Source organism: Colletotrichum paranaense (genome assembly GCF_030867605.1).
Source record: "Colletotrichum paranaense strain IMI 384185 chromosome Unknown Scaffold_9.1, whole genome shotgun sequence".
NCBI lineage: Eukaryota > Fungi > Ascomycota > Sordariomycetes > Glomerellales > Glomerellaceae > Colletotrichum > Colletotrichum paranaense.
This window is the reverse complement of record NW_026848967.1, coordinates 1,408,813-1,434,765: the sequence shown is the minus strand read 5'-3', so window position 1 is coordinate 1,434,765 and position 25,953 is coordinate 1,408,813. Positions and strand designations below refer to the sequence as shown.

Here is a 25,953-nt window from a genome sequence, read left to right as displayed (position 1 = left end):
GGATACCGTGCTAAGGTAAGGTACCTTGATTGTAGTTTGCCGGCAAAAGCTTGGTGCGCGGTACATTTGTAGCCAATGAATTGACCAAAAGTAAGCCCAACGTGCTAGTACTCTTTCTGGGCGGGCCATCCTCAGTGCCTCACAATTCGCCAGTGACTGTGGAACCGCATCTGGAAAGGGCGAGCCTCACTGTGGTAGGACGTCATTGGGATGGCCTTACTGTTCTTAACTTGCCGTACCTCAACTAGTAGGTACCGTAGCTTCAATAGCAAGGACAGATGTCGCAATAGATAAAAGTACCTAGCTTTCCTTCAATTACTTCAAGGAATTAATCTTACGTGCTTGCAGAGTGTCCCTGGCTCGAAGCACGACATCAATGCCTTATATCTATTGAGTATTAATAGGATGTTCAGCCTCGACAACGTCAACCATTATCAAAATGCGTGCCCTTGACTGGCCCATATATTTGCACCAACCCAGGCAATAGTTACAAATCCAGACATCACGGCATCCAAGATAGGGGATTTTGCTGTTCTCTGCTGTAAAGGGGTGAATAGGAGAATCCAGTCAATGGCTTCACGAGACCGTGGAAGGCCATGAAAGATGTGAGATATATAGTAAGCATCCAATTCATTCCACAAATCTTGGTTTTAGCTATCCACATAGAGGTACTTGCGGTACCTTACCTCAAAGTCCGCGGAGGGCAGTATCTGTACAGTGAGAGACCGACTGCATATACCCATTGTTGTACAGTGCGTCACAAGTCTGAGACTGTAGCCCCTCACTCCGGAATGTACCTGCTTCCCCACGTAAAGCTTCCACCTCACTTGAAGTTCCATTTACACCACCTACCTACATGAATGAGGTGATCGCCAATCGGAAACTGAATACAAGCTTCCCAATCACAGCACTCTTACTCACCTCCGTATCTATCCTCCAAATCCCCAATCCTCTGCATCCAACTGTCCAAGCCATGCGTCCCGGACGTGTCTGACCAGGTAAGTGCTCTGCGCCTATTTTCAGTGCACCCATCTCATCAACTCTCACAGAAGCCTTACCCTTCCTTCAGCTGTATCCAACTCATCGTATTCGATGATAACACCTTCAAGCAACAATCACCATGAATAATAGCACCAGTAATTCCGGCATGGGCCAGTTTGATGGCTCTCAAAACAATGGGCTCGAGGATCAGTTGCGAAACATGATACTCACCAACGGTACTCTAGCCACCGGCCAGCATCAGGTTCAAGATGCCCTGCGAACAACCGCGCACTTTCCCGGTGGCGGAACCCCGGCGAATGGACCGAACGATCATCTTCAACCCCATGGAGACCATCCCGAAGCTTCAGCCGGAGTCAATGGCAAGCCACCACCCTCGCCCAAGGTGGGCAGAAAGCGACTCAACCAGGCGCAGAGACGACAGATGAATGCTCAGTTGTCCATTCCCATTGACACTCGCCCCTCTCCGCCCACCGAGGCTGGACGACCCTACACAGGCTGGCCTTCTCCTTCTTACCCTCACGAGAATCCTAGATTCCCCTCTCATGGACGACCAGGCAAGACGTATCATAATCCAGACCTGCACCACAGGCCGCATCACCTTGCAGGCGGCATGTCGCCTCGCTCCCCCAGACAGAACGGACATCGAAACCTCGTCAACTCTGAACGATACCAGCATGATCAGCACCCAAGTGGTCAGCAAGAGCACGGTTCACCGCGTTTTCCACGGAACAATCATGGCCAGCTTTACAGCCCCCGTGGTCAACACCACCCAGTCCGGCCCGAGGAGTTGGAGAACCAGGCATCCTACCTAGAAAGCCTCTGCAACACTCTCGTTGCTGGCGCAGAGATTGAAAGAGGAGAGATCGCCGAGAAGGAAGCCTTCCGAGTTAAGATCGAACAAGTGTGCCAGGCCGCAGTTGCCGAATATGAGGCGACACAAAATGGTCTGGAGAACTTCCCCCCGCCGTCTGTGCAACTCAAGTGCTTCGGCAGTCTGTCTTCTGGGTTCGCAACGAAAGCCTCAGACATGGATCTCGGTCTGGTCTCACCCCTTTCTACACCCCAACCGGATGAGTCGGGCTCTGCGATACCCAGACTTATCGAGAAGGCTTTTCTCGAAATCGGCCTTGGCGCGCGTCTGCTGACCCGCACGAGAGTACCAATCATCAAGCTTTGCCAGAACCCGCCCGCGAAGCTGCTCAAGGACCTCTTGGAAGAGCGTGAAAAGTGGGAAAAGGGCATCGTGGATACCGACCATGCGGATGCTGCAGATGATGACGAGACGGCTGATACTCACACCAAGGAAATGACGGACGAAACGATCGACGACCCAAAAAACCCAAAAACGGGCGAGTTATCTCCTGCAGGCCCCAATCTGAACGAGCCCAGAGTGCCGGCTATCTACCAGCCCGAGAACCAGTCTCTCTCTGCTTACTATAATGTAGCGAAGCGAACTTTGAGAAGATTGGGAGGTCGGGATGTGACTCTCTCTAACTGTCGTGAGCTGGTAGAGGAGGACTACGACTTGCTCAACAAGGTTTGCGAAGCGTTCTTGAAAGGCATTCACGACGTGCCGCTGAGAAGTAGACTCTCAAATTACCTGTCTCTTTCTTTCAAGACGATCACTAATGTTCCCAACTACCGGTCCCTGGCTGGCGTGTACGCCCAGATGGAAGGCGAGAAGATTGTCATGCTATGCGAAAGAGAGGCTGAGATCGGAAGCATAGACGACACCGACGATGCAACTCGGAATTTGATAGCGTCTTGGAAGAATCTCCAGAATCAGCAGCACTTTGGAATCGAGCCCCTGACATACAGCAAACATCTGCAGCTGCACCTGGAGAAGCTCAAAAAGCTCCCCATTGCGCAATTGCTCACTCTCGAACAGAGCCAGTTTGAAGCAGCTACCGGATACCACGCGAGGACACTCAAGATCCTCGCAAACCTCCGCCCCCGAGGCGATCCTAACGCTACGGCCGCGAAACAGCTCATCATCAACAGATACACGGCCGGCATCTGGCCGAGCACCACTCGCAAGAGCGTGCAGGAATTCATCGACACCACCAACGAACCACTCAGCCTCCTCACCGTCGCGCGCCGCCACAAGAGTCTTCAACTTGCCCTCGAACTCGAAAAGGCAGTCGACCAACACCTGTACGATCCGAGCATCGAGAACGACGTGAGAGAATACATCTCGATACTCCGTGGTCCCATGCGGAAGAGCAACGTTCAAGACCCCCAGTACGACTTCGTCATCCCCGTCACCAAGCAAAACATGGAGACCATAAAGCGGATGCGCGACCTCAAGGATCCGGCCAAGATGGCCATCAACCAGCCCCGCGACCCCTACCGCGACAAGCTCGAGTTCCCAAAGAACGGCGTCGGCGTCCAGTGCGATATCAACTTCGCCGCCCATCTCGCGCTGCACAACACCCTCCTCCTCCGCTGCTACTCCCACACCGACCCCCGCGTCCGCCCGCTCGTCCTCTTCGTAAAACACTGGGCCAAGGTCCGCGGCGTGAACACCCCGTACCGCGGCACCCTCAGCAGCTACGGCTACGTCCTCATGATGCTGCACTACCTCGTCAACGTGGTCCAGCCCTTTGTCTGCCCCAACCTCCAAGCCCTCGGCCCTCCGCCTCCTCCCCCTGAAGGCCTGCCTCCCAAGTCCCCGGCGCTGCTCGACGAGAGCATTGTCTGCCGCGGCCGCTTCGTTGGCTTCTGGCGCGACGAGGCTGAGATCCTCCGCCTCGCGCAGATGAGCCAGCTCAACGGCAACCGCGACTCCGTCGGCCAGCTCCTCCGGGGCTTCTTCGAGTACTACGCCCAAAACGGCTCCATGAGCACCTACCCGGGCCGAGGCTACGACTGGGGCCGCGACGTCCTCAGCATCCGCTCGCCGGGCGGCCTGCTCTCCAAGACGGAAAAGGGCTGGACGGGCGCCAAGACGGTCATCGAGTACCGCCCCAACGCCAACAACACCGCCGCCGTCAACTCCCCGAGCACCGACGGTCCTCCCCCCGGACTGCAGGGACAACAACACATGACCCTGAGATCGCCCATCGACCTGCCCACCCCGACGACGATGACAACCACCAGCGGCACCATCACTACCTCCACCGATAGTAGCGCAGCAGCATCGGCGGCGGCGCAAAAGAACGGCGAAGTCAAGGAAGTCCGGCACCGCTACCTCTTCGCCATCGAAGACCCCTTCGAGCTAGACCACAACGTCGCCCGCACAGTCACGCACAACGGCATCGTTGCCATCCGCGACGAATTCCGCCGCGCGTGGCGCATCATCAAGGCCGCGGGCGCGGGTAATTTCGGTGAGGAGCTGCTTCAGGATGTGGCGGCCGTCAAGGAGGAAGGCGAGAAGAGCACGTATTTGCAACTGTTGGACGAGATTCACGGGTGGGAACTGTTCGAGTAGAAAGGGGACATTGCTGTGTTTACTTGAGAGATGTGGACGAATTTGACGTTGTGTTTATGAAATCCCAGGCAGGGGCGTCACGGAGGACTAGGAGTATGCGGTACGTGTGTATGTACTGCAGGGACGATGTCACGACGTAAAAAGGCAAAAAAAAATGTTTGAAAGTTGATTTGTATTATTATCAAAAACAGGAAGCTAAAAGAACAAAGTCGGTGCACACACCGACTGTGATCAAGACATTCACACGTACATCACTTGAAGAGATGTTCGAAGGTTTCTCTTATCCCTCTCCCACCAGTCCCGGAGGCTGTGGCCGTCATGAAGACGACCGGAAGAGGGATCTTCTTTGAGTCGAAAATTAATCTGCCAACGCTCCGTTCAAGGCCTGTTCTGGGATGAACTGGGCCCCGGCTGTTCAGAAAACAGCATCGTTGGTGTGAAAGGTAAGAAAGGGTGATGCAATGGATGCAACCCAATCTTCCATCAGGTGAAGGTGAAAAAAGGTGTATCAGTTGAGGAACGCGCGCACACGCCATACTGGATGGCGGCCCGGTTGAAAAAAGGTATCAAAGTTTCATCATTCATGTCTAATACTGACCATGCTTTGTGTTGATGTTGAGCAAGACCTACCAAAGTCTCCTTGGGAACGCGTATTTTTTTTGGTTGCAACCATCTCTTGGCCATTCCACTCTTTGCCGTTTTAGCCCAGAACGCCGCGCTGAAATGCCTATCTCCCCCGAGTATGCCGCACACATACTGGAACTCAATAACAAAAGAGAATCCTTGAGCCAGTCCAAGACAGGAAAAAGCAGAAAAAGAAGCCGTGTCAGGCGAACTGTAACCGAGACAATCCTTGCACGCTCTCTCGCCGGAAAATCTTTTCAGTCCAGAATGTGTTGGTACAGAGGGGAGATCGATTCGCCGTAGTGGTTACGGCGAATCGCCTCGGCAAGGAGGAAGGAGAGGTCCAGTACCACGAGCTTGGGGCACCGCTTGGCCTGATCCTCGGGGATGGGGAAGCTGTTGGTCACGAGAATGGTATCGATGCACTCGCACGCCTGAAGCTGGTCGAGACTGTCGCCGCCGAACACGCCATGGGTGGCCATGCAGTAGACCTTCTTGGCGCGGCCCTTCTTGACGACTGTCTCGGCAGCGGCGATCCACGAGTTGGGCTTGTCGATCATGTCATCAACGATGAAGACGGTTCTGTTCTTGACATCGCCGACCAGCGTGATCATGTGCTCGACCTTGGGATCCTTCAGGACCTCGTCCTCTTCGTCCGACTCCGGGGCCGCGTCTCCAGAACCTCCCAGGGCATGGGGCTCGGGAGCAAAGAATGATGATGCGTGCGACATGGTCATGGGATCGTCGCCCTGAACGCTGCCGCTGACGGTCGATGCAGCTGGCGATGGATAGTCGTCGTCCACTATGTGACCCTGAACCAATCGGCCGTGCGTAACTTCATGGGCGCGACGATCATCGTACTGCGCGTCGCCCTCTTCCTCATCATCGTCGACCGACCCATCGCCAGGCTTGGACTGTGTGGGTGTTGTGGGCCGGTCGTCCATCGATCTAGGGTGGGACCTCGGAGCGCTGGTGAACTGAGGGGAACCGTGTGCGTCGGTTCTGATCCGGGCAGCTCGGCCAGGTGCAGCGGGAGGTGTGGAAGGTCTGGGTGGCTCACGCGTTGTCTCCAACACGGGTTCCCGATCGAGATTGTCCAGGTGGTGCATGATCATACTCGAAGTCATGTTGGTTCCCTTCCGGTTCTTCTCTGTTGTGACCATGCCAAAGTTGAGCTTCAATGCGTCTGCAAGCGATGTCACACGCTTGGTTCCGCCCGCGTTCTTGGACACGACAACGGCCTCCTTCCAGTTGGGCACGTTGTGACGAATCCATCTCGCAATGAGTGGTTCGGCGTGAAGGTTGTCCACCGGGCACTTAAAGAAGCCCTGCATCTGGGAAGCGTGCAGGTCGACGGTAATGACGTGCTTAACGCCGGCCACGCCGAGGAGGTTGGCAAGCATTCTTGCTGTGATGGCACCCCGATGGGACTTCTTCTTCGACTGGCGACTGTAGGGGAAGTACGGAAGCACAGCTGGGGAAGCGATTGAGTTAGCACAATAAGACGATAGTCGGAGGGAGTGGAGCTAATCTTACCAGTGATCTTGTTTGCTGATCCGCCATTGCAGGCCGAGATCATTATCAACAACTCCATGATGGTGTCGTTGACCTTGGCGCTGCCGGACTGGACGACAAAGACATCCTTTTCGCGGACGCTGGTCAAGATTCGCACGCTCGTCTCGCCCTTTTGTGTGACGGGTCAGCCTCAACAGGGAGTCCAAACAAAGTTGGAATTGGTCCAATCAAGGCAGTGGGAGCGGCCGCGGCTGCTGTTCCCTCCATGATTTACATCATGAAAAGTTCGTGAGCAGGAACACGGCGTTTCCCCCGCCCTTGGTGGTCGACGGCCCAGCGATGCGCACTTTCAGCTTACATTGGAAAATTGGGTAAGCTCCGCCTGGGCAGGAGCCATGCCCAGGTTCTCACATATCTGATTAGTGAGGACTGGGCAGGAGGAGCCCGCGAAGATGAGAGTGCCGCGCATGTTGAAAAGAAGAATGCGAAAGGCAAAGAGATTTGATCCGCGAGGTGGGGAGCTTTTATTACTGCGAAGGAAAAATTGAGTTGGGGACAAGGGGGCTGTTCAGCCGAAAAGCGGGCGGGCACGGAGCCAGGCGCCGCAGTGGGGTCGAACGGACAGTGCAGGCACGTGTAGTGGGCGAGAAGGTGCTACCATCACACTGTATTTATCCGGGCCGGAGATACCCTTTCCAATCCCTAAGGCAGGGCCGCCGCTTCCTATGGTTGATGGGGACTGTACGTACCGTGTGTCACGCACCGTGACCCCGCGATGAGTTTCTGCAGGAGCTCAGGTCGTTCTTTCCATTACCTACCAAGGCAAGTATCCAGGCAGATGTCTTGAGATACCTCAATCCATGTCCCAACATTCAATGGATTATTTGTAACGGGATCGTTTGATGGAGATTGGACCGCCGTAGTCAAAGGATTCGATCGGGTTCTAACACGCGGTATCAGTTGGGGAAGCAGCACATTAGAAGTAATCCCAAAGATTAGGTCAGTGGAAGAGATTTTACAATAGATTGGCTGTTAATCTCGTGGCCTGGAGTGAGCCAATCTTCGTACATGTTTTAGTTCTAATGTAAGTCTATAAGGCAGAATCATTATACAATCATGGGAATTCCTCATCTCCTAAATCATCTCTCCCCTTATGGGGTATTTGGGCCTCTCGACGGTGACAGAGTTGTCATTGATGGCCCTGCTTTGGCATACCATATCTACCATCTCTGTACGAGAAGTACTTCCGGTCTGCCATCCTACGATATCCTCGGAAGAACCGCGATAGGATGGTTAGAAGAAGTCACCAGTCATGATATATCAATGTAATTCTTTCCTCCAAGACATGAAAAGACCTAAGCTAACGTTCAAAGCGCCGCCATTTACTTTGATGGCTTCCTCCCGACATCAAAGGCAGAAGTCCGCCTCGAGAGAATACTCAAGGTATCCTCGTCCCTCAAGATCTTCCGCTCAGGTTTCCCCAACGGTTGCCCAGCCAAGCAAATTGCATCAACGCGTCTCTCACTACCACCTCTCTTCCCAACCGATGCCCCCAAAAGAGACCAGCCCCTGGTCCCACCACCAGCATTTCTCGTCGCAGCCATCGTCGACAAGCTGGAATCGATCGAAAAGTATGCCTCTCTGGTCCGCCTGGTCCCCGGCGAAGCAGACGCCTACTGCGCAGAAGACGTGCTGCGCAACGGCGGAACCATCCTGACCTCGGACTCCGATCTGACCGTCCACGATCTAAAGACAGGATCTGTCGCCTTCTTCAGAGACCTCCACATCGGCACCACCGACGACGACAAACCCGCTCTCCTAGGCCCAAAATTCTCCCCGTCAGAGATCGCCAAACGTCTACAGCTACCAGAGGACCACGGCATGCGCAGGTTCGCCTACGAGCTCTCCAAGTCCACCCGGCCCAAATTCGCACAAGTCCTCGAAAACTGCAAAGGCGAGGTCGCAGATCCGGAAGAGTTCCGCGCCTTCTGCGCACCGTACGAGACACTGGAGACTACAGACTGGAGCGCTGTCCCGATCCTGGGCAGCCTCGACAAACCCTACCTCGACGCGAGGCTATCCGAGGTCGTCCTGCAGTGCGTGGGCTACTCCGGGGTAGCGAAGCCGCTCGCGCTCGACTCCGGCGCCGCGGGCTGCATGATGTGTCTCCCGCCTCTCCTAGACTGTCCAGCCCGTGCTAGCGCTTGGGATACCAGCGCTTCCGTGAGACAGCTAGCATACAGCCTCACGTGTCTGCTGCGACCCGGGGGCGTCTCCCACGTGAGGGAGTACCGAAGAATGTCGTCTGGCGTGAACCAGGGCAAGTACATGGCGATGCTGCCCCGGCCCTGGATCAAGGACTCGATGGATGCTCTCCTCAAGACCTTGACCAAGGCAAAAAGTAGCCTTACCCAAAAGGGCTCGTCCTGGCAGGCAGTCAGCTTGCAACTCCTTCTCGCTCACGCGCAGGAAGACGATAAGCTGGATGCGTGTCTGAACTCCATCAAGCTAGGCCAATCGGTGTCGGCAGACTCGAACCTCGTCCCGTGGGATGTCGTGCACTTATCGGCGCAGATCCACGCGACGCTCTACTCTCTCCGCATCTTGGCCCAGGTCCTGGATCTCATGTACGAGGTCGGAGCCAAGGACCCGATCCAAGGCTCCAAGCAACTGCGCGAGTTGTTGTCCACATTGCCACCTCTCACTGAGTATCCATCAGTCGATGGGACAATGCGCCTTCTCGCGGGTATGAAAACCAGTGGTGCGCTTGGCAAGGTCGCCACGGCGCTGGGTATTTCGGACGATTTGCTTTTGCCATCAAAAGAAGCCAAAAATCAGAAAAAGAAGCGGAAGAAGATGGCAGACGCAGAACCTCGCATGAGGCCCGAGAAGAAAGTGTCTTCAAATCCCTTCGATATCCTGGGTAGCGAATAACAAGGCTAAAGACGCCCGACTTAGCCGCCGCCTATTTCCGGAGCACTTCCATTAAGCATAAAAAGTGATTAGGGAAGCGAAAGCCTTATACCCGTGATCTCACATATAACAGTGTCATTATTCGTATCATACAACGACTACTCAAAACAGGGTTCCATCGTCGTGAACCTGCGGAATGAAACCAGGGCACAGCCAACCTCTGCCCTCAGGGCAAGTGAAGATGACCTTCCCATCTCCGCGCAACAAACCCATCTTGAACTGCCAATCGGTCTTCACAGCGATGCCATTGATCCGCAGCCAGTACGCCAGTATACCTTCAGGCGTACATCCCTCCTGGCCCTCTGGCTTCTTCTCCCTGGTCTTGGTATTGAATCCCTTCCACTTCGCCGTCTCCTTCTCCAGAGTCCGCATGTGGATAAACTCGCGGTAGAGCGCGAGGTAAGTAAACATGGCATTGGGGCGCCCAAAGGCGGTGATGTCTGTAACGCCCGCGCGCAGCTCGCCGTCGTGGAGCATGGCGTACCACGTCCAGTCCAGAGTAACGCGGGGTGCCAGGATGCCGTTTTCGGGTACCTTGAGCGACGAGAGGGCAGGCGAATCGCCCCAGTACAGCAGATCGAGACGGCCCTTATAGATGTAATCGTAGGATATGCCCTCCTTTATCATGTAGCTCTGTACCTGCAGGCTGGCGAGGTATAGTGCCTTCCACTGACTGAGCTGGTGGTTGAGTTTATCGTTGCCGCACTCCTTCACCAGCACCTCGGGAGGATCCACGGCGTTCTCCTTCACACTGTCCAATTTCAGAATCTCCACAGTCTTGAGCGCGTCTCCAAAGCACGACTTCAGGTGCTTGGTTATGCTGTCCTTGTCCACCGGGTCACCGGAATCGTGGTTGACATCTTCCAGGTACGTAAACACGTGTACGTCGACACCGCCGCTCCCAGTCCACGTCTTGACGAGCTTATTATTCTGCTCCTTGCAAGTCTTCAAATAGGTGCGCAAAAAGCCGGTGTACACGATCGCGAGACGTCCCATATCATCTGAGGCACGGTGGAGGAGGCAGGTCGTTTTGCCCCCAGCGCGAATATGCAGCTTTCCAGAGTCCAAAAGCTCCAGAACCGGTTTCTCGTCGCCACTCTCAACAGAAGCGCACTCGGGTAGGAGATTCGAGATCCATGGCGTTGCGCCGTACGGAGCAGCAGTTTCGTTTGCCCACGAGAGCATCAGCACGCCCTCCTGGGTGAGCTCGACCTGCCATGATACGGGCCAGTGGTACTCGGTATCGGACGTGAACAACTCGATCTCTGTTTTGGTGTCGAGGAGCGAAAGGGAACCGCTATCGAGGAGATTGAGTTCGTAGCGACCGTTTGGCGAGGCGAGACGGAACGGCGACAGCGACTGACCAGCTTCGAGCTTTGAGACCGTCTTCTTCGTATCGGGGTTCGAGCCTGTGGCGGGAGCAGGTGTTGGCTTCAGGGCCGCGTTTGCCACGCTCTGCGATGTAGCAGTTGAAGCCAGAGAAGTGATCACCTCGTTGGCATGATCGCCGACGGGGCCGTTCGTTTTATCGGCACCTTTCGAGACATCTTTGCCGCCTGTCGTTTGGGCGTTGTGGCCGAGCTGAGTGGGCACGTTGTAGCCTACGTGGGGGAGCTGCGGAACTAGGAAGATTGCCGCGACGAGAAAGACGGCGGCCACAATGGCCAGCCGCGTACAGGTACCGCTTAGCATCTTTCAATGTGTTTTGTTGTTTCTCGAAAGACTGTCCATTGCTGTGACTGTCACGGCCTTTGATTTGCGCCTTCTGCTTGTGATGAAAGGGGCCTGCCGAGGCGTCTGATTCTCACAGCGGCACGGCGGCAGGTTCGCGAGGGCCAAGCACATCGCTTGGAGCTTATCGCTTATCGGAGCTTGGGCAAGCATAAAGCTGCACAATTCCGCCTTTGGACATCTGAGCCCCGCTTAGTTGCATATCGGTATCTCATCATCGGATTCAGTAAGCTACGCAATGACTACCTTACCAGACAGTCAATCCCGATCTCAATTGTGAATAAGAGTGAGAGTCAGAGCTTCTGTGATGGCCAATTTGATTATCCTAATCCACATTGCGATGCACTATGTAGTTGTTTCAGGGAGCTAGTGGGCATCCTACCATTCACTGGGCATGATTTACTGCGCTATTAATCCAGAAGTGTTGAATTATTTGGACAATACTGAGACAGCACGGGCACCGAGTGATGATAATCTGCTATGAGTCATAAATTGCAATGTTCATGTTGCCAGTATCGCTCTTATCTTTGTATGCCATAAAATGTATGTTGATAGTAGATCGAAGGATGAACTTCGAAAGTGCTATCTGAAGATCTTGAGACGGATAAAGAATTTGGCTCCACGTAAGTGTTAAAGGAAAATGAATTCATGCGGCACCCGTCATATTTTGGTGGTATGGTTTCCACCCTAAGTCCTAGAAGTCCTGAGTGGGACAGGCTCAGCGCTGTCATTAAGTCCAGTGGTCACTGGAACAGCTTCGTAGCCGTTCGGTAGTCGTCCCTCCCGACCAGACTTCTTTCCAACTTTAGAGACATTAGTATCTCGCCAGAGGCGGGTCATGGGACGGAATAATCAGCATAGACTTACACGTACACATGTACACGAGTTCCACGACCACTGGGATCCACGTTGCTAACGCAACAATTTGTCCCAACCTCCAGCTTTGCCGATCACTCGGACGCCCTGTGATATCTAATGTCTTCCTCCGAATGCGGTATAGCAGGAAGAGCAAGTACCACATCAAAGCCAGGAGAAATAGTAACACGAGATAAGTTCTCTTGGAACTCAAAAAAGTGAGGCGGGAATCCAAGCTCATTCCCTCTACGCTGTTGTTGCCCCCAAACGCTGGTATTCTCCGATCTGCTCGGCTGAAAGGCCAAGTGTTCGATCGGTAGTCAGCGCCACGGTCTTGTAGTAAAACAGGAGCTCCAGCTCTCCGTTTTCTGGATATCATTTTGATCCATGACGGGACAAAATAGAAGAGGAGGATCGCATTAAGTGCCGATCATAGTGCCGTTATGATTATGTAAGACCTAGAGTGCAGAAGCTCGGAATCACTCATGGATGTCTTTGAGAATGGAAGGATCTACCTACACCTATCCCTACAATATCGCCGTCCAGCTCAAAGTCGAGATGGGAGCAAAGCTCGACAGCGCAATTCTTATCAAAAATCCCAAATCAGTTTCTATTAGCCCAAATCGGTAGGAAGCTCGGTGGTTCGCGTATGTGTGAAAGGGTTCAAGGCTCGGGCTCGTTTACGGTGAGGTTATCGTACCATCCGATAAGCTGAGCTCTCGAAGGCAGTATCGTGGATACATTATGGTGTTTGAGTGCGTCGATCATATACGCCCCAACATCTGGCAGTGGTACTCTCTGAGCTCCATGAAGAAGATAAGGTGCTGCGAATGCGCCGTACGTTATGCAATTGTTAATGAAGTCGATTGGCTGAAGTGATGGCGCCGTCCATGGCTCGTCTGATTGTATCCCGCTCATTCGCTTTACTTTCCGGTTAGAGTAAGTCGCCGAATATGGCCGTGGTATTACAACAAGCCGAAGCTACAGTTGAAGTACTGATCGATTCCGGTCACAGCTTCATCAATGTCTTTCAGAAGAACAGAAGAAAGGCTTCCAGTCACGGACTCATCGTCCTTATGATGGCTGCCAAGTCTTTTTGGGGACAACCGCGAGATGTTGGATAATGTGCATGACGGACGGGCAACCGCAGATGACCCTGGAGCAACACTTCTGATTCGCCGAAAACCACAAGATCGTCATGAGCCTGGTTCAGCTATCAACTGTGCCACATCCTTCACACACTAATTATAGAAGACAATCCCCTGTGATCCTTATATACGCCATGAAAGCCTGTCCTTCAGAGGCGAACGAGATGTCGCTCTGACAGTACTAAAGCTAGTTTCTGTATTGGTAAGTGTCATCTTCAACCTCACTACTAGATTGAAGAGTAATGTAAACATCGCTCTCAAGAACACACGACGTCGGACATCAAGAGCGAGTTGACACATTCGCATTTGAACTTACTTGCTATTGTAGAACCGAAACTTTACGCACCATTCTCTCTTGGCGGCAAAGAAACCTGTTACGATACTGATTGCAACGGGCTGTCTTCCCAGCACAACGAATCGTCTTCTTGGTAAAAGAATCAGCCGTGGATTGAACGACTACCTAGTCTAACTTGATACCCGGAGGTCAAGGTGAGCTATGGTATCGCTATGTGATGCCCTATCTACAAGTTTCGTTCCAGACGGTGTTCGCCGCTTCATAAAAGGTATGAGTTGAAGTATGAGACTGATCAATGTTACCATATGTACGTCTCGTCGATGAAGGTTATTGGAATAGGTGCCCGCAGGGCGAGTTCGCTCACAATGCAGCGAGCTTCGTCTACCATTGGTGCAGGCCCACTGACGACGACCGCCAAGCTGCCGTCTGCATTGCCAATTTCCTCCTCCAAGACAGCACGGAGCCTGAATCTGTTGCCTACCGAGACGTTTGCATCGACGCCGTTGAGATCGACGCTCTGAACGAGCCCTTCGGTTCGCGAAGACCAATACAGCTTCGCGTTGCCGGGATACGTCTGCAGAATTGGGGCTACAGCTGTGATAGCAACACCTCCTATGATGCAGACAAGTTTCTGATACTTGCTGAGGTCATGGTGTGGAAGGTACCCTGCTTCGACAAAAACTGGCACTCGAGTGTGTGAGCGAAGCAGTCCTGTTGTCCCCGTGAAGGATCTGACCAGGAACGAAAGCCCGACGCGGGACTTCTCCTTGACAGCAGCCACCTCCATAACACTCGACTCCTTTGAGTAGGAGTTACCCGAACTCTGAGGTGGCATAATACTGTTATTCATCGACTTTGCTGAAGCAGGCTTCACTCTGGAGGCCAAAATGGAGAACGGGTGGCTCTCCCAAGGTCGCCATGTAAGTGTTGGAAAGTAGAGGTAGGCGTGCCCGCTTCCGACCGCGCCGTCAATGTCCAGCTGCATATACTCCTCGTCGATGATGGTGATGTCAGCCCACATCAAGCCATTCCTCGCCATCCGGATTACTCTCGCTACCCGATCGAACCCCCAAACGGCGAAGCAGATGTACATCCAGATCTCATAACCCCACTGGTCTTGGAATCTGTAGACAATGTGTAGGTACGATCCGACTACGGCGAAAACAGCAAGGACGATATGAACAGCCAGGAACAGCTCGTAGAGTTTGGCGCGGAAGGGAATGACCGAAGCCGGCAACAAGATGCTCATTGCCAGCGTGCCGATGATGCCCCAGACCCAGTAGGGCAGCTTGGCTTCGATATCATGCTGGCCCATGCTGACGTAGATCTGAAGCCAAGCTGCCGAATGAAGGCAGGCCTGAAGAGTACAAAAGTACGCGGTCCACCGATGCAAGAGCATGAAAGTGGACTGGGTCCAGTCAGTAACCCAGTAGAGGAAGTTGTTTCTCCCGGCGTAAAGGATGAGAAGCGGTAAGTTCGCAAAACTCAGGACACCCATGCGATTGCTAAAGGACGTCAAGAGCTCCTGGTCCTTGTTATTGACCCACCAGGCGTTGGGCTGGGCCGAGTCGTAGCCTACACCACTGAGGACGACATTGACGGCTACCATGTAGAAGATCAATATTGCCTGACCACGTGTTGGCATGATCAGCAGGTTGAAATAAGGAGCCTTGTGTCTCCGCCCGAACAACGGTGGGTCGATGAAGAGAGCGTGGATCTTCGAGATAAGCAGTTTGGGCAGCGGGATAAACCGAAGCAAAGAGAAGAAGATTGGGACTGCTGCGCCCAGGGCAATTAGGATGAGACTTTGACAAGGTCAGCAAGACTTCATCCCAGAACATAAAAGCCAAGACCTACCCATATCTCTCGTGGGCAACCTCCATCTTCTCGAACATGCCCATGGTGTTGTACTGCACTTGATAGTCGGCATCTGACACCAGAGACTTTTCCTTTAGAGGCAATGCAAACACTACAGTGGCTGTAGGAGTTCCATTCACATTGCTGAGTGCCTCCTGGTAGGTCCACTTCGGCGCTGGGGGGTAGGCATTGACATTGACGCCTGGTTCGTCAAGCCTCCTATGGCTATTGCGGATGCTAGCTTCGGTCGACTGCCAGTACTTTTCGATCTCCCATATTGAGAGATCGGTACATCTCTGTGGGAAGACGCTAGTCAGCTTTCGGTTCTGGTTTAAGCAGAGGGCCGAACTCACTGTATGAATGCACCATGCAAAAGAAGTCAGGAAGACGTTGTCGTTGGCATAGCATTCCGGCGAGGTATCGGCCATGGTCATGCCATGAATTTCCATCACATTGCTGCAATTAAGCGGACTGGCTGAAAGTGCCACACGACACGAGTACGCACACAGGGGCTCGTTGAGGAATTAGTCCATGAGATTCCACATTGTTGAACATAACAACTAACCTGGTACATGGTGATACCATAGCCAATGAGTCCATGTCCTGCAATGCCCACTTCTTCAGCAACCACACCGCCAGCCATACCTGCGGCCGCCAGAAAAACGGCCGCAAGGCCTGGAAGTGAAGACATCCTCATGGACTGGACCACTTTCAACGAGTGTAGCAACGTACGCAGTCTCGATTGGGCTAGAAACTATCCACAACTCTGCCTCTTGCGTCGAAAGGAATGTGTTCAAAAGTTCGGAATCGGTCTCGGTTTGATTTTTGGACAAACCCAAGTCCGTATTGTGGGCAGTCAATGTCTTTCATAGAACTGAACTAGAATGGGCGCATGCTTTGCCTGACTACTGTGCCGAGGTGCCGGTTCTACGAGCTATTGACCATCATCTCTGAATCATACACAAATCGATGAACTGAGAGAATACCGATCCTCGCCAAGACCCGTTGCCAAGTCCGATTCATTTGGGATGAGTTCTGTCATTCAATATGTTTCCCCGGGTTCTGCTGTCGATTTGCCGGTGGTTCGCGGTGTCCACCCCGATTCCCCGACCCGAGCTCAACCTCAATTCCCGGTCTACAAGTGAGCCAGTGGGACATTAGTTCTGCCTTCCTAATCGAGCTTTACGACTATTGGAACAATCTAAAAATCGAAAGCAGTTTGAAAGATCATCGTAACTGTTTTAGAATCTGGTTGTGAAACATTTGGGCTCCTTTCCTCTACCTTGAGGGGAAACGGCGATAGAAAATTTGCTTGGAGTATAGTGGAACTTTATCCCAGCCAGTGAAATCCTCCAGGCATGAAGCAATAATCCTATGAAACCTGTGACTTGGAAGAATGTCTCCATATGATTTGAGAACATTGTTTCCATGAATATTGATGATGAAGCATTCGAGTTTCCAGCCGAGAAAACACCTGACTTGCTGATTGAAATCATAGGTTTCGCAGAAGTGAGCTCGTGTTAAGGAGCGGTTTAGACTCATTATTACATCGAACCGTCACCTATATGGTTCAAATCAGCTTGTGAATCCCGTGTAATGGTCCATATCTAGTGTGGTGGCGAGTTGGGTGGTCGCTAGGGACCTCAATTGCCAGAGACACAGTTTGTCCTCAGGCTCCTCTTTCCCTTGAGTGTTCCTATAATAACATTTGATATGTCAATGCTTGTGGAGTTATGGCATAGGTCTTAGATCAAACCCCAAAGCCAGTTCGTAAGCGAAGATTCGCCAGTTCTTGATACTTGTATTGTTGGTAAATTGTCACTATCTACGACCAACGGCGCTGGTGAAGAATTGCTTTCTGGTACTAATATACACCGAAGCCCAAAGATTTTGTGCTTGTTTGCTAAATTACTTCTTAGGCTGACTCTTCTGTTCCTTCGAATCGTCAAATGACCTCTTCTCCTTTCTGACGTTCTTCCACTCCAAGAGAATTGCAAAGAGGAATGATATGGCGGCTAGGACCATGGCCAGCTCAAAAGTTCTCGTTAAGGAAGTGTTGACCTTGTCCAATGCATTCTGATACTCAGCGGTCCCATTTCCGAAAATCTTTTGCAGGTTATCCTTAATCTGAGTAGCTCCGCCATCGCCATAAATCTTAGCAGCAACGGCACTACCAAGGTTCTTGGAAAGCTCTTGCTGGAAGACGCTTTGCGCAATAGGTACTGATAGAGCAACTCCTAAAAGTCTCGTGAAAAGGGTCAGACTAGTGCCCTTGGGAATCTTCTCGTTGGGCAGTACGGTCTGAACGGCTACGTTGGCCTGTTCGGCTCCGACACCGACGCCAGCACCGACAAGAATCTGAGCGCCAACACTGAAAATCGTTATCAGTAACCTGAAGGATCTTCGGTAGAGTAGATGGTAGACTTACAGTATGCCAAGTGCAGCATCAGACTTGACGGTCATCAAGAGCGCAGAACCGGCTGTGACCAGGAGGGAACCTAGAATTACGAATGGATTGTAGAACCCAATCGCCATTACAAGACCTCCAGCTACAATTGAGCCAACGGCTGTACTGATGCAGAGTGCTAGCTGTTTCAAGCCAGAGGATTCGGCATCATCTCCTCGGATCGATTGGAACCTAAATGCCTTAGTGTAAGCAACAACATCTAGATGGCTAGTTGTTTCCAACACTTACCAAACAGGTAAGTAGAAGATGAAAACACCAAAAGCTCCATTCAAGAAGAGCAGGTAAAGGTTAGAAGACGCAACGGAACGCTGTTTCACAATACTGAGAGGCACTGTAGCATCGTCTCCCTGGAAGTACTGTAGTGCCATCCACGGGAGGAGTGTGACCCCGAATACAACCAAGACTGCGATGACGCGCGCGTCGTTCCACGGATACTCACCACCGCCCCACTGGAGCGCTAACATCAGACAGACCAGAGAAGCCAGTAGGAGGGTAGTACCAAGAAGGTCAAACTTCTTCGCCAGCTGGATCGGGGTCATGGACCTGAGCTCCGCTGAGGTCCGGCAGAGGGAAGGGGGCAAACAGAAGATGACGACGGCGACTACTACAGCTCCGATCGGGAGATTGACTACAGATATCAGATGTTGAACCCATGGTATGAAGATAGAGAAGAAAACCTACAGTAAAAGCACCATCTCCAAGAAGCTCTCTGGGTAATAGCACCACCTACAGGAATATTAGCTTTGGGTACGGATCACGAGACAGATAACCAGCAACTTACCCATGATAGGTCCGATAACACTGGCGATGGCATATGCAGCACCGAATAAGCCCGCAAACAGACTCCGCTTTCTAAGCGGCGTGATGCGAGCAATGACGATGAATGAGCCACCGAATACGCCTGCCATGCCCACACCCTGAATGGCTCTACCAATGATCAAGGCAACTGACGTCGGTGCAGAGCCGCAAACCGCGCTACCGGCGAGGTAGATGACCACCGAGGTCAAGAACGTCCATTTATTGTTGAAAAGCGAGTAAGCTTGACCAAAGGGAAGCTGCAACGCAACGGCCGTGATCTGTTCTCCCGTGCTGTACCATGCAATGTCATCGGAACTATTGAAGACGCTCGTGATGGTCGGGATAGCTGTCGCAAGTACGGTTTGACTGACTGCCACGATGAAAACCGAGCAAAAGAGCGCAAAAACAATGAGTCCCAACTGAACGCCTGTCGGATATGGTGGTTCATCTGCCTCGGGCTCGGGCTCTGTTTTCTCTTGCGATTCCGTCGTGCCGGTCGAATCGTCGCTGCCTTTCATACTGCTGGCCAGAGAGGAGCCGTTCGCTAGGGCTTCGGAGGACTGCCATTCTTTTTTGAGGGGATCCCCGAGGCTTTCAGGGGGCGACATATTTGGCTGAGATCTGGTTGATCAATCTGGGAAGTGGAAAATATGAGGGTTTGATTCGCTCAAGCGAGAACTTTCGAGCAAATGTCTAATATTGGCACGGAAAGACAACTAAGGACGTACGAAGTGAAGATGATTACTGGTATTCGGATGCCTTTATTCTAATTGCCGTGGCGCTACTATTGTCATCGCGATTCATAGCCCAACTGGGTTCGCCGATGATCAAGGTTGCGTTGCCGGGGACCGGGGCCAGGCTTTGACCGCGTCCTCGAGTTCCGCCCACCTGCTGCCCACATGAGTGTATTTCTGAGACTGTAACTGTCACTAGCCACTACCGAGATGAATGGTATCTGTACTTTTAGAGTTTTGACAGAGTGAACCTACCAATCAGCTTGGCTGCTCATGTTGAAAACCAGGGTGAACCGCTATTCCTCATGATTCATCGCCGATCGTATTGTCCCAATTGAGTATACGAGAGCCCCATTGTGGAAGGAACTTGAACAGAAAATGTTACCTTGAAACTAGACCGAGTGATGCCTCTCAGTTATCACAAGTAAACTTTTCTCATCAGCGATACCCAGTAAAACATAAGTAGTCGGGGAACCCACATGTCCAACCGCCGGTCGATCCAAGTGAAAGAACAAGATGCCTAGATCGCGGTGTCCACAGCTCGAGGGCACCATTTCTGCTCTTTCATATTGAATGAAGACATGAGGACATTCAAATCGAATCCAGAAATATTATCGATCCTCTTACTTCTTGAGAAAACGTGGAAATTGAGGTTTCCTCCGGCCTCGATGGTCCGACCTTGCATAACCAGGAACACGACATTTTTAGATCTTTCAACATAAAGAGTACTCAAGTGAGAAACGAATAATAGAATAGGATTTCAAATAAGTCAACTGGTAAAAGACTCCAACCAATTAGGATAAACAGTCTAAGTCAGTAATTAATTTTCCGAACCTCCAAGTGTTCTTTACCACCACTTCATCCACTTCATGAGGGGAAGGACTTGGCGATGCCACTATAGCCTCGGAATATATTGAATAGAATAATAGTAGACAATGGAGTATAGAAAAAAAGGAATATCTGTGGATTTGATTCTAGAGCTAGACAAATCCAAGACGGTTCAAATTAGCTAGAGCTCGTCCTCCAACCCAACCATCTTCAATGAATCAGCCCACAGCTTCTTCTCTCCCTCCTCGTCGAATGCCCACGACTTGAAACCATATCCAGCCCAGTTGGTATCATCGGGAATGGGCTTGCTAACACCGCAGTCCTCCATGTAGAACCCGCCAATGCCATCATACTGCTTACCCACACACGCCAGCACACTTGTAGCAGCACCTTGCTGAACACTCTTCCACACCTTTCTGATATGAGGCATCTGAATGAGCTTCTCCAGCATCTTGCGAGTCTCCTCGTCCGAAGACTCCATCAAGCCGCTGCCGAAGCCACCGGGATGGATGCTGATAGCGTGAACCCCCTCAGATCCGTAGCGGCGCTCGACTTCATTGCAGAACCAGATCTTTGCCGTGTTAGAGTGTGCATAGGATACGCCAGGCTCGTAGCCCTTGCCATTGGGGTTGGCCGTGTCGTAATTGTTCTCTGGGAGGACAGTCGAGGCCGTGTGAGATGTGCTAGAGGTGGTGACCACACGCACGTTCACGTTATTGTTCGCAGCCGTGTCCAGAAGAAGAGGCTTGAGAAGTTGGAAGAGGTAGAAGTGCGCGAGGTAGTTGACGCCAAACTGCTGCTCGTATCCTTCTTCTGTGTAGCCGCGTGGCGTTGCTGCAATGCCTAAGGATCGTCTGAGTTAGCAACAACTTGCAATGCAACTTGAATGTAAAAATGGCAACATCACTTACCTGCGTTGTTGACGAGAACATCCAATCGCACCGTGCTATCTAGAACATGCTCTGCGCCTTTCTTGACACTCTTCAAGCTACTCAATTCCATTTCCACCACCTCTAGTCTAAGGCTGGCATCTTCACCTTGTAGCTGAGTCTTGACCTTTTCACCCTTCGCAAGGTTACGCGAAGTGAAGAATACCTTCATGCCGGTCTTGGCTAGATGCCGAACAATCTCGAGGCCAATGCCGTTGGTGCCGCCCGTCACCAACGCCACTTTCTCATCCAACTTGCCAACCAGACCTTCATCTTGAATGATCTGAAGTGCAGTCGGGCGAGCATCACCTTCACCCTGGGGGTTGGCATGTGCCGCAGCATAGCGATTGGGGATCTGAGGCAGGTTGGGGATGTAAGGCATGTTGAAGTATGTTTCTTGAGATTCTTCCGGAGCTGTGTCTTGACTGTTTTTCGTACACGAAGCTTGACTAGAAGAGCTTGGACGACGTGTGCTTGGCGTTTGCGAAGTTTGGCTGGAAGAGCTGGGACGTCGTGTGTTTTGGGTGACAAGGTCTTGGCAATATGTATCTTGACGGATGGAGCTGCAGCGGAAAGAAGTCTTTGTCAACGAAGAGAGATCTTTGACTCGGGGGATGTGCACCATGACCAAGGTAATCGGGTTGCTTTATTTCTTTGCATATTCTGTTTGACTCGTTCTCGAGTTACCATTCCCTCGGAATGCGCGGCAACAGGACTATCTAGAGTTATTTTCTCAGCATCAATGCCGGGAATTGTAGGTTAATTGTGACCGCAGTTGAACCCGACATACTCATAGCATATGGTCGGGTACGGGAGTTTACCACGTGTTTTTAGGAGCCCTGGCTCCTCAGGTGGACTGAGCATCAGACAATTGGCACTAGATCGATCTTATTTTATCAGTTCACTGGGAAAACCTAAGCGGAAGCACAGATGGATCGCGACGAGGTTCGGTGATACATAATTGAATCAGAGGTGAAGCTTCGCAATGATATCAAGCCAGATAGCTCCTCGACTCTTTTCCACTCGAAGACACACGACGAACATGCTGTGAGAGCTGCAGTTGGGGTCATCGGTAACTGTATTACCGGCGAACAGTGACCGCGCAAGGTTCTCCGACCGGTAAAAGTTAGGAACTTATTGCCCAACTTGGCCAATTTGATCAGAGACTGACCAATCAGGGTCGACTCCGGTGCCTCGAAACTCTAAACTGATGGTGTGAATTTAGGCCCGGCCCGTTTTTGTTGTCTCGGGGCTTGAATTGGACCTATTTGCGTGTCCGAACGGCAAAGCAAGGGCGTAAATAATCCGCAGACCGCTCTGCTTGGTAGCGTGCAGAGTGACTTCAGTCGGGGAGTCAACGGGGAGTCTCTGGAAGCGGCGCCTCGAGGACTTTTTGAATAGTCCTTATTGCCTGCCAAGGACTCCGTCAATGTTAGTTGAGGATAGTCGGTAAGTTCCTGGTACAAATTCCTACTTGCGGGGTCCAGGCTCGGGGCAAACTTTTGCTCTGCGTGTTGCACGTCTTCAATCCCCGACTGAAGGGAGTCGTGGACTCATTAAATGCAAGACTGACATTCCCACTATCCGCTTTCCACTTCCCACCGATTCCGCGGCTAGTGCTTCACCACTCTCCTCAGGACATCCGACTTCCAGCTCGTTGTAGCAAGCTATCATTGTCTTTGTCTTTTGCAAATATGCCGCACTCCACTCAGAAGCCGGTGTCCGTTGAGGCTTATGTCAACTATCACCAACCGCCGCCTAAGGGCGAGGCATTTCCTGTTCAGATGATCGCCACTGTGGGCTTTCAGCGCACCAAGTACAACCGACAACTCGTTCCGGTCACAGACATGCGCACGTGTGATGAAGAGTTCAATCTCGACACCCAGGGCTTTAAGGTTGTGGAGAGCACTGTTCAAGAAAGGAGCTGGGAGGGAGACTACAGATTTGGTCTCCCCGACCAGCTTCGGAAGGATGTCCAAGAGCTCTTGATGAGACAGTAGGAACAGCCATATATCGATTGTCAAAGATATCAATTGACAAGTCACACAGCTCGGGCGCAACCTACGTGCACCCATTTGCCCCTCATGTCATACGTCGTGATCCTCATGAGAAGATTCTAAATATTCCGGATGACCTTCCTGACTCCCAGGTCCTGAACATGCAGCCACCCGCCATGTTCATTCACGTCGGTAAGTACCACAACGCTATAGATATTTTATAGTGCGGCACTCACGCAGCAAAGATCAATCGTACAAAGGGGCAGAGGTGGTGCTCGATCGGCTTCCCGAAGCAGAGATGCTCCGTACCAAGACCAAGACCCGATGGGGAATTATCAACGTCTGGCATCCACTCAAGCTGGTTCAACGTGAACCGCTGGCGGTCTGTGATGCGCGAAGCGTCGAAGAGTCTGATCTTCGGCCCGTCACCACACGCATTGTCCTGGGCAAGCCGCCCAACACCATCAATAAGGACAACGAGCAATGGCATATGGTGGCGAGCCCGCAGCATAAATGGTATTACGCCAGCAACATGACCCCGGACGAGGCGCTCCTGATCAAGATATTCGATACCAAACTGGATGGTAGAGCTAGACGGGTGCCGCACACCGCAATTCAGACACCCAAGGATGTTGGGCCACCACGGGAGAGTATTGAGATCAGGTGCCTTGTGTTCTGGGAGGACCAAGAATTGGAGTAGAGAGAACTGGCAATGTTCTGAGATCATATCTATACTTTGTGTATCCAGCGATATAGGCAAATTGAGAAGACCAAAGGGAAATCGAACTATCAGTGTTACCTTACATACAAGACAATGGCGGTAAATGACCGAAACGCGCAGCCAATCCAACAACTGGGTCGGAACAAAAATTCTACGATGAGTTAAGAGCTTTTTGAGATTCAGTCAGTCCTTATGGAACCAGCCCTCATCTCATGGGCACAAATGTATGATGGCCCTGATTGATTGTTCACTAATACCGATATGACAGCCTTTCGATCTTGACTGCATCAGGGGCGGAAATACGAAATTATCTGATTGCATCACATTGTCTTTGAAGCTACTTCTCTGAGGCAATTGCCAAGGCAACTAGAATTCTATGTTTGGGTCTTTTAGATAGTATCGATGTTTGCAAAAGTCTTAAATTGGCAGATCCGCCACAATAACGGCAGAGACGAGGCTTTTTCACGAGATCCGTCGTAAACATCACTGTAGCCAGAAATTTCAAGTTATATCTCGATGAACTTTCAGTCATCTCAACTACCAAGGCTGCACAGGCGTGCCGTAAACCGCCATGTTCACCACCTTTCCAACATCGGCATCTCTCTTTCCTTCAACAACATCAACAAGTGCCTTGCCACCAGCGGAAGGGTCTCCGGCACCCATCTTCTTCATAGACTCCGGGTCACCCTCGCCAATGTCAGTGGCGAAGAAGCCAGGAGCAACGCACCAGACCTTGACACCGTCGTTCTTCAACATGCGCACCCATTCGAGCATGACCATATTAAGGCCGACTTTAGCCGCTCTGTATGAAATGGTGCCCACAGGCTTGGGAATTCCAGCTGGCGGAACCCTGTAGGTGAAGTGAGTAGAGTCGGCCGCATTTTCCAGCGAGGACACACCGCTGGTATTGAAGATGAGACGAGGGTCAGGAGACTTGAGCAATAGCGGTAGGAATGTGTCTGCGATGATGTGGGGGCCAGTGACGTTAATGTCCCAGGACTTATTGTAGGCCTCGCGGACCGTCATGTTGCCGCGTTCAATCTGTTGATCCAGCATGACGCCTGAATAAGATAACAGAGTTAGTCTAAGGCTTCCGGAGCTTAACCCCTAGAGTACAGCAGGAGTGGCATACCGGCATTGTTGACAAGTGCATCAATCCTGTCAACCTTGCTGGCGACAGTCTCGTACGCCTCTCTGATGGAGTCGTCGCTTTCAACATCGAGCTGAAGTGGCTCCACAGTGCTGTTAGACTTGACCTCAGCCGCAGCAGTCTCAGCAGCGGCCTTTCCCTTGGCAAAGTCGCGGCTGCCTAAGAAGACGTGGTACTTTTGCTTGGACCCAAGCAATGTCTTGACTGCTTGGTATCCAAGGCCCTTGTTGGCTCCAGTGATGAGAACAATCTTGCGGTCAGCCATCGTGAAGAGAGTTGTAAATATGAGATATGAGATGTTGCGTATTCTAAAGCGGAGAGAAAGTGGTGGTGCTGCAGTGAACGATAGACGATTGTCTGGTCTATGTGTTAACTGAAGAATTGGGTGGTGAGCAGACGAAGTAAAAGTCAAGGAATAATGGCATTTATATCATATCCAAGTAGAAAGCAAACGAGATGCATCAAACTGTCTTGTCAATATCTCCCTGATCCAAATGTCGAGCCGGCGATCGCACAATGTGCACTCTGAACTATAACTCGGAGCCTACGCGGAATCGAGGCTTTTGCCGTCGACAAAGTTGAGATTATCGGCAGGTAGACGATTTAGCAGCCCAGAGCTCTTTGGGCGATGTTTCCCGCCCGCGGTAACCGGGCCGGGGAACTGTGAACTTTCGCAGTGCCCGACTCAGCGCTAGGGCCCATAGTAGCCACGCTGCCAAAGGATGCATATGTGGACTGGAGCCGAGCTTGGAGCTTGGGACAGAACGCGAGAAAGGAGAGCTCCGGATTTGAAGAGCACTGCAGACATCTAAAAGGTGATGTCCCCCTTCCGCAAGGCCTGCGTTGTGGGAGCCGCCGTCTGGATCCCTGGAATCTCATTCCGACAACTAAACCTCAAA

At 51.9% G+C, this 25,953-nt stretch overlaps 10 protein-coding genes across 10 annotated transcripts; 3 read left to right on the top strand and 7 right to left on the bottom strand.

The window, feature by feature from the left end:
* Positions 1-1,120: 1,120 nt before the first annotated feature.
* CPAR01_11230 (uncharacterized protein) lies at positions 1,121-4,432 on the top strand (the record flags this gene model as incomplete). Its single annotated transcript, XM_060495489.1, has 1 exon — positions 1,121-4,432. One exon carries the CDS (start codon positions 1,121-1,123, stop codon positions 4,430-4,432), a length of 3,312 nt encoding a protein of 1,103 aa, XP_060345837.1.
* Positions 4,433-5,313: 881 nt separating this feature from the next.
* CPAR01_11229 (ribose-phosphate diphosphokinase) lies at positions 5,314-7,040 on the bottom strand (the record flags this gene model as incomplete). Its single annotated transcript, XM_060495488.1, has 3 exons — positions 5,314-6,530; positions 6,593-6,740; positions 6,930-7,040. The coding sequence occupies 3 exons, from the start codon at positions 7,038-7,040 to the stop codon at positions 5,314-5,316; spliced, it is 1,476 nt and encodes a 491-aa protein (XP_060345836.1).
* Positions 7,041-7,687: 647 nt separating this feature from the next.
* Positions 7,688-9,505, top strand: CPAR01_11228 (uncharacterized protein; the record flags this gene model as incomplete). The annotated part of the gene is made up of 2 exons (XM_060495487.1): positions 7,688-7,896; positions 7,945-9,505. The coding sequence occupies 2 exons, from the start codon at positions 7,688-7,690 to the stop codon at positions 9,503-9,505; spliced, it is 1,770 nt and encodes a 589-aa protein (XP_060345835.1).
* Positions 9,506-9,646: 141 nt separating this feature from the next.
* Positions 9,647-11,236, bottom strand: CPAR01_11227 (uncharacterized protein; the record flags this gene model as incomplete). The annotated part of the gene is made up of 1 exon (XM_060495486.1): positions 9,647-11,236. The coding sequence occupies one exon, from the start codon at positions 11,234-11,236 to the stop codon at positions 9,647-9,649; it is 1,590 nt and encodes a 529-aa protein (XP_060345834.1).
* Positions 11,237-11,962: 726 nt separating this feature from the next.
* On the bottom strand, positions 11,963-12,296 carry CPAR01_11226 (uncharacterized protein; the record flags this gene model as incomplete). Its single annotated transcript, XM_060495485.1, has 2 exons — positions 11,963-12,078; positions 12,143-12,296. 2 exons carry the CDS (start codon positions 12,294-12,296, stop codon positions 11,963-11,965), a joined length of 270 nt encoding a protein of 89 aa, XP_060345833.1.
* A 1,575-nt stretch (positions 12,297-13,871) lies between these two features.
* CPAR01_11225 (ferric reductase transmembrane component 4) lies at positions 13,872-16,073 on the bottom strand (the record flags this gene model as incomplete). The annotated part of the gene is made up of 3 exons (XM_060495484.1): positions 13,872-15,378; positions 15,431-15,726; positions 15,996-16,073. The coding sequence occupies 3 exons, from the start codon at positions 16,071-16,073 to the stop codon at positions 13,872-13,874; spliced, it is 1,881 nt and encodes a 626-aa protein (XP_060345832.1).
* A 1,265-nt stretch (positions 16,074-17,338) lies between these two features.
* Positions 17,339-19,303, bottom strand: CPAR01_11224 (MFS transporter; the record flags this gene model as incomplete). Its single annotated transcript, XM_060495483.1, has 5 exons — positions 17,339-17,801; positions 17,859-18,068; positions 18,126-18,525; positions 18,579-18,623; positions 18,679-19,303. The coding sequence occupies 5 exons, from the start codon at positions 19,301-19,303 to the stop codon at positions 17,339-17,341; spliced, it is 1,743 nt and encodes a 580-aa protein (XP_060345831.1).
* A 1,135-nt stretch (positions 19,304-20,438) lies between these two features.
* Positions 20,439-21,568, bottom strand: CPAR01_11223 (short-chain dehydrogenase; the record flags this gene model as incomplete). The annotated part of the gene is made up of 2 exons (XM_060495482.1): positions 20,439-21,100; positions 21,169-21,568. 2 exons carry the CDS (start codon positions 21,566-21,568, stop codon positions 20,439-20,441), a joined length of 1,062 nt encoding a protein of 353 aa, XP_060345830.1.
* Positions 21,569-22,880: 1,312 nt separating this feature from the next.
* On the top strand, positions 22,881-23,883 carry CPAR01_11222 (GA4 desaturase; the record flags this gene model as incomplete). Its single annotated transcript, XM_060495481.1, has 3 exons — positions 22,881-23,182; positions 23,236-23,375; positions 23,429-23,883. 3 exons carry the CDS (start codon positions 22,881-22,883, stop codon positions 23,881-23,883), a joined length of 897 nt encoding a protein of 298 aa, XP_060345829.1.
* Positions 23,884-24,441: 558 nt separating this feature from the next.
* Positions 24,442-25,319, bottom strand: CPAR01_11221 (short-chain dehydrogenase; the record flags this gene model as incomplete). The annotated part of the gene is made up of 2 exons (XM_060495480.1): positions 24,442-24,965; positions 25,037-25,319. 2 exons carry the CDS (start codon positions 25,317-25,319, stop codon positions 24,442-24,444), a joined length of 807 nt encoding a protein of 268 aa, XP_060345828.1.
* Between the last annotated feature and the right edge of the window lie 634 nt (positions 25,320-25,953).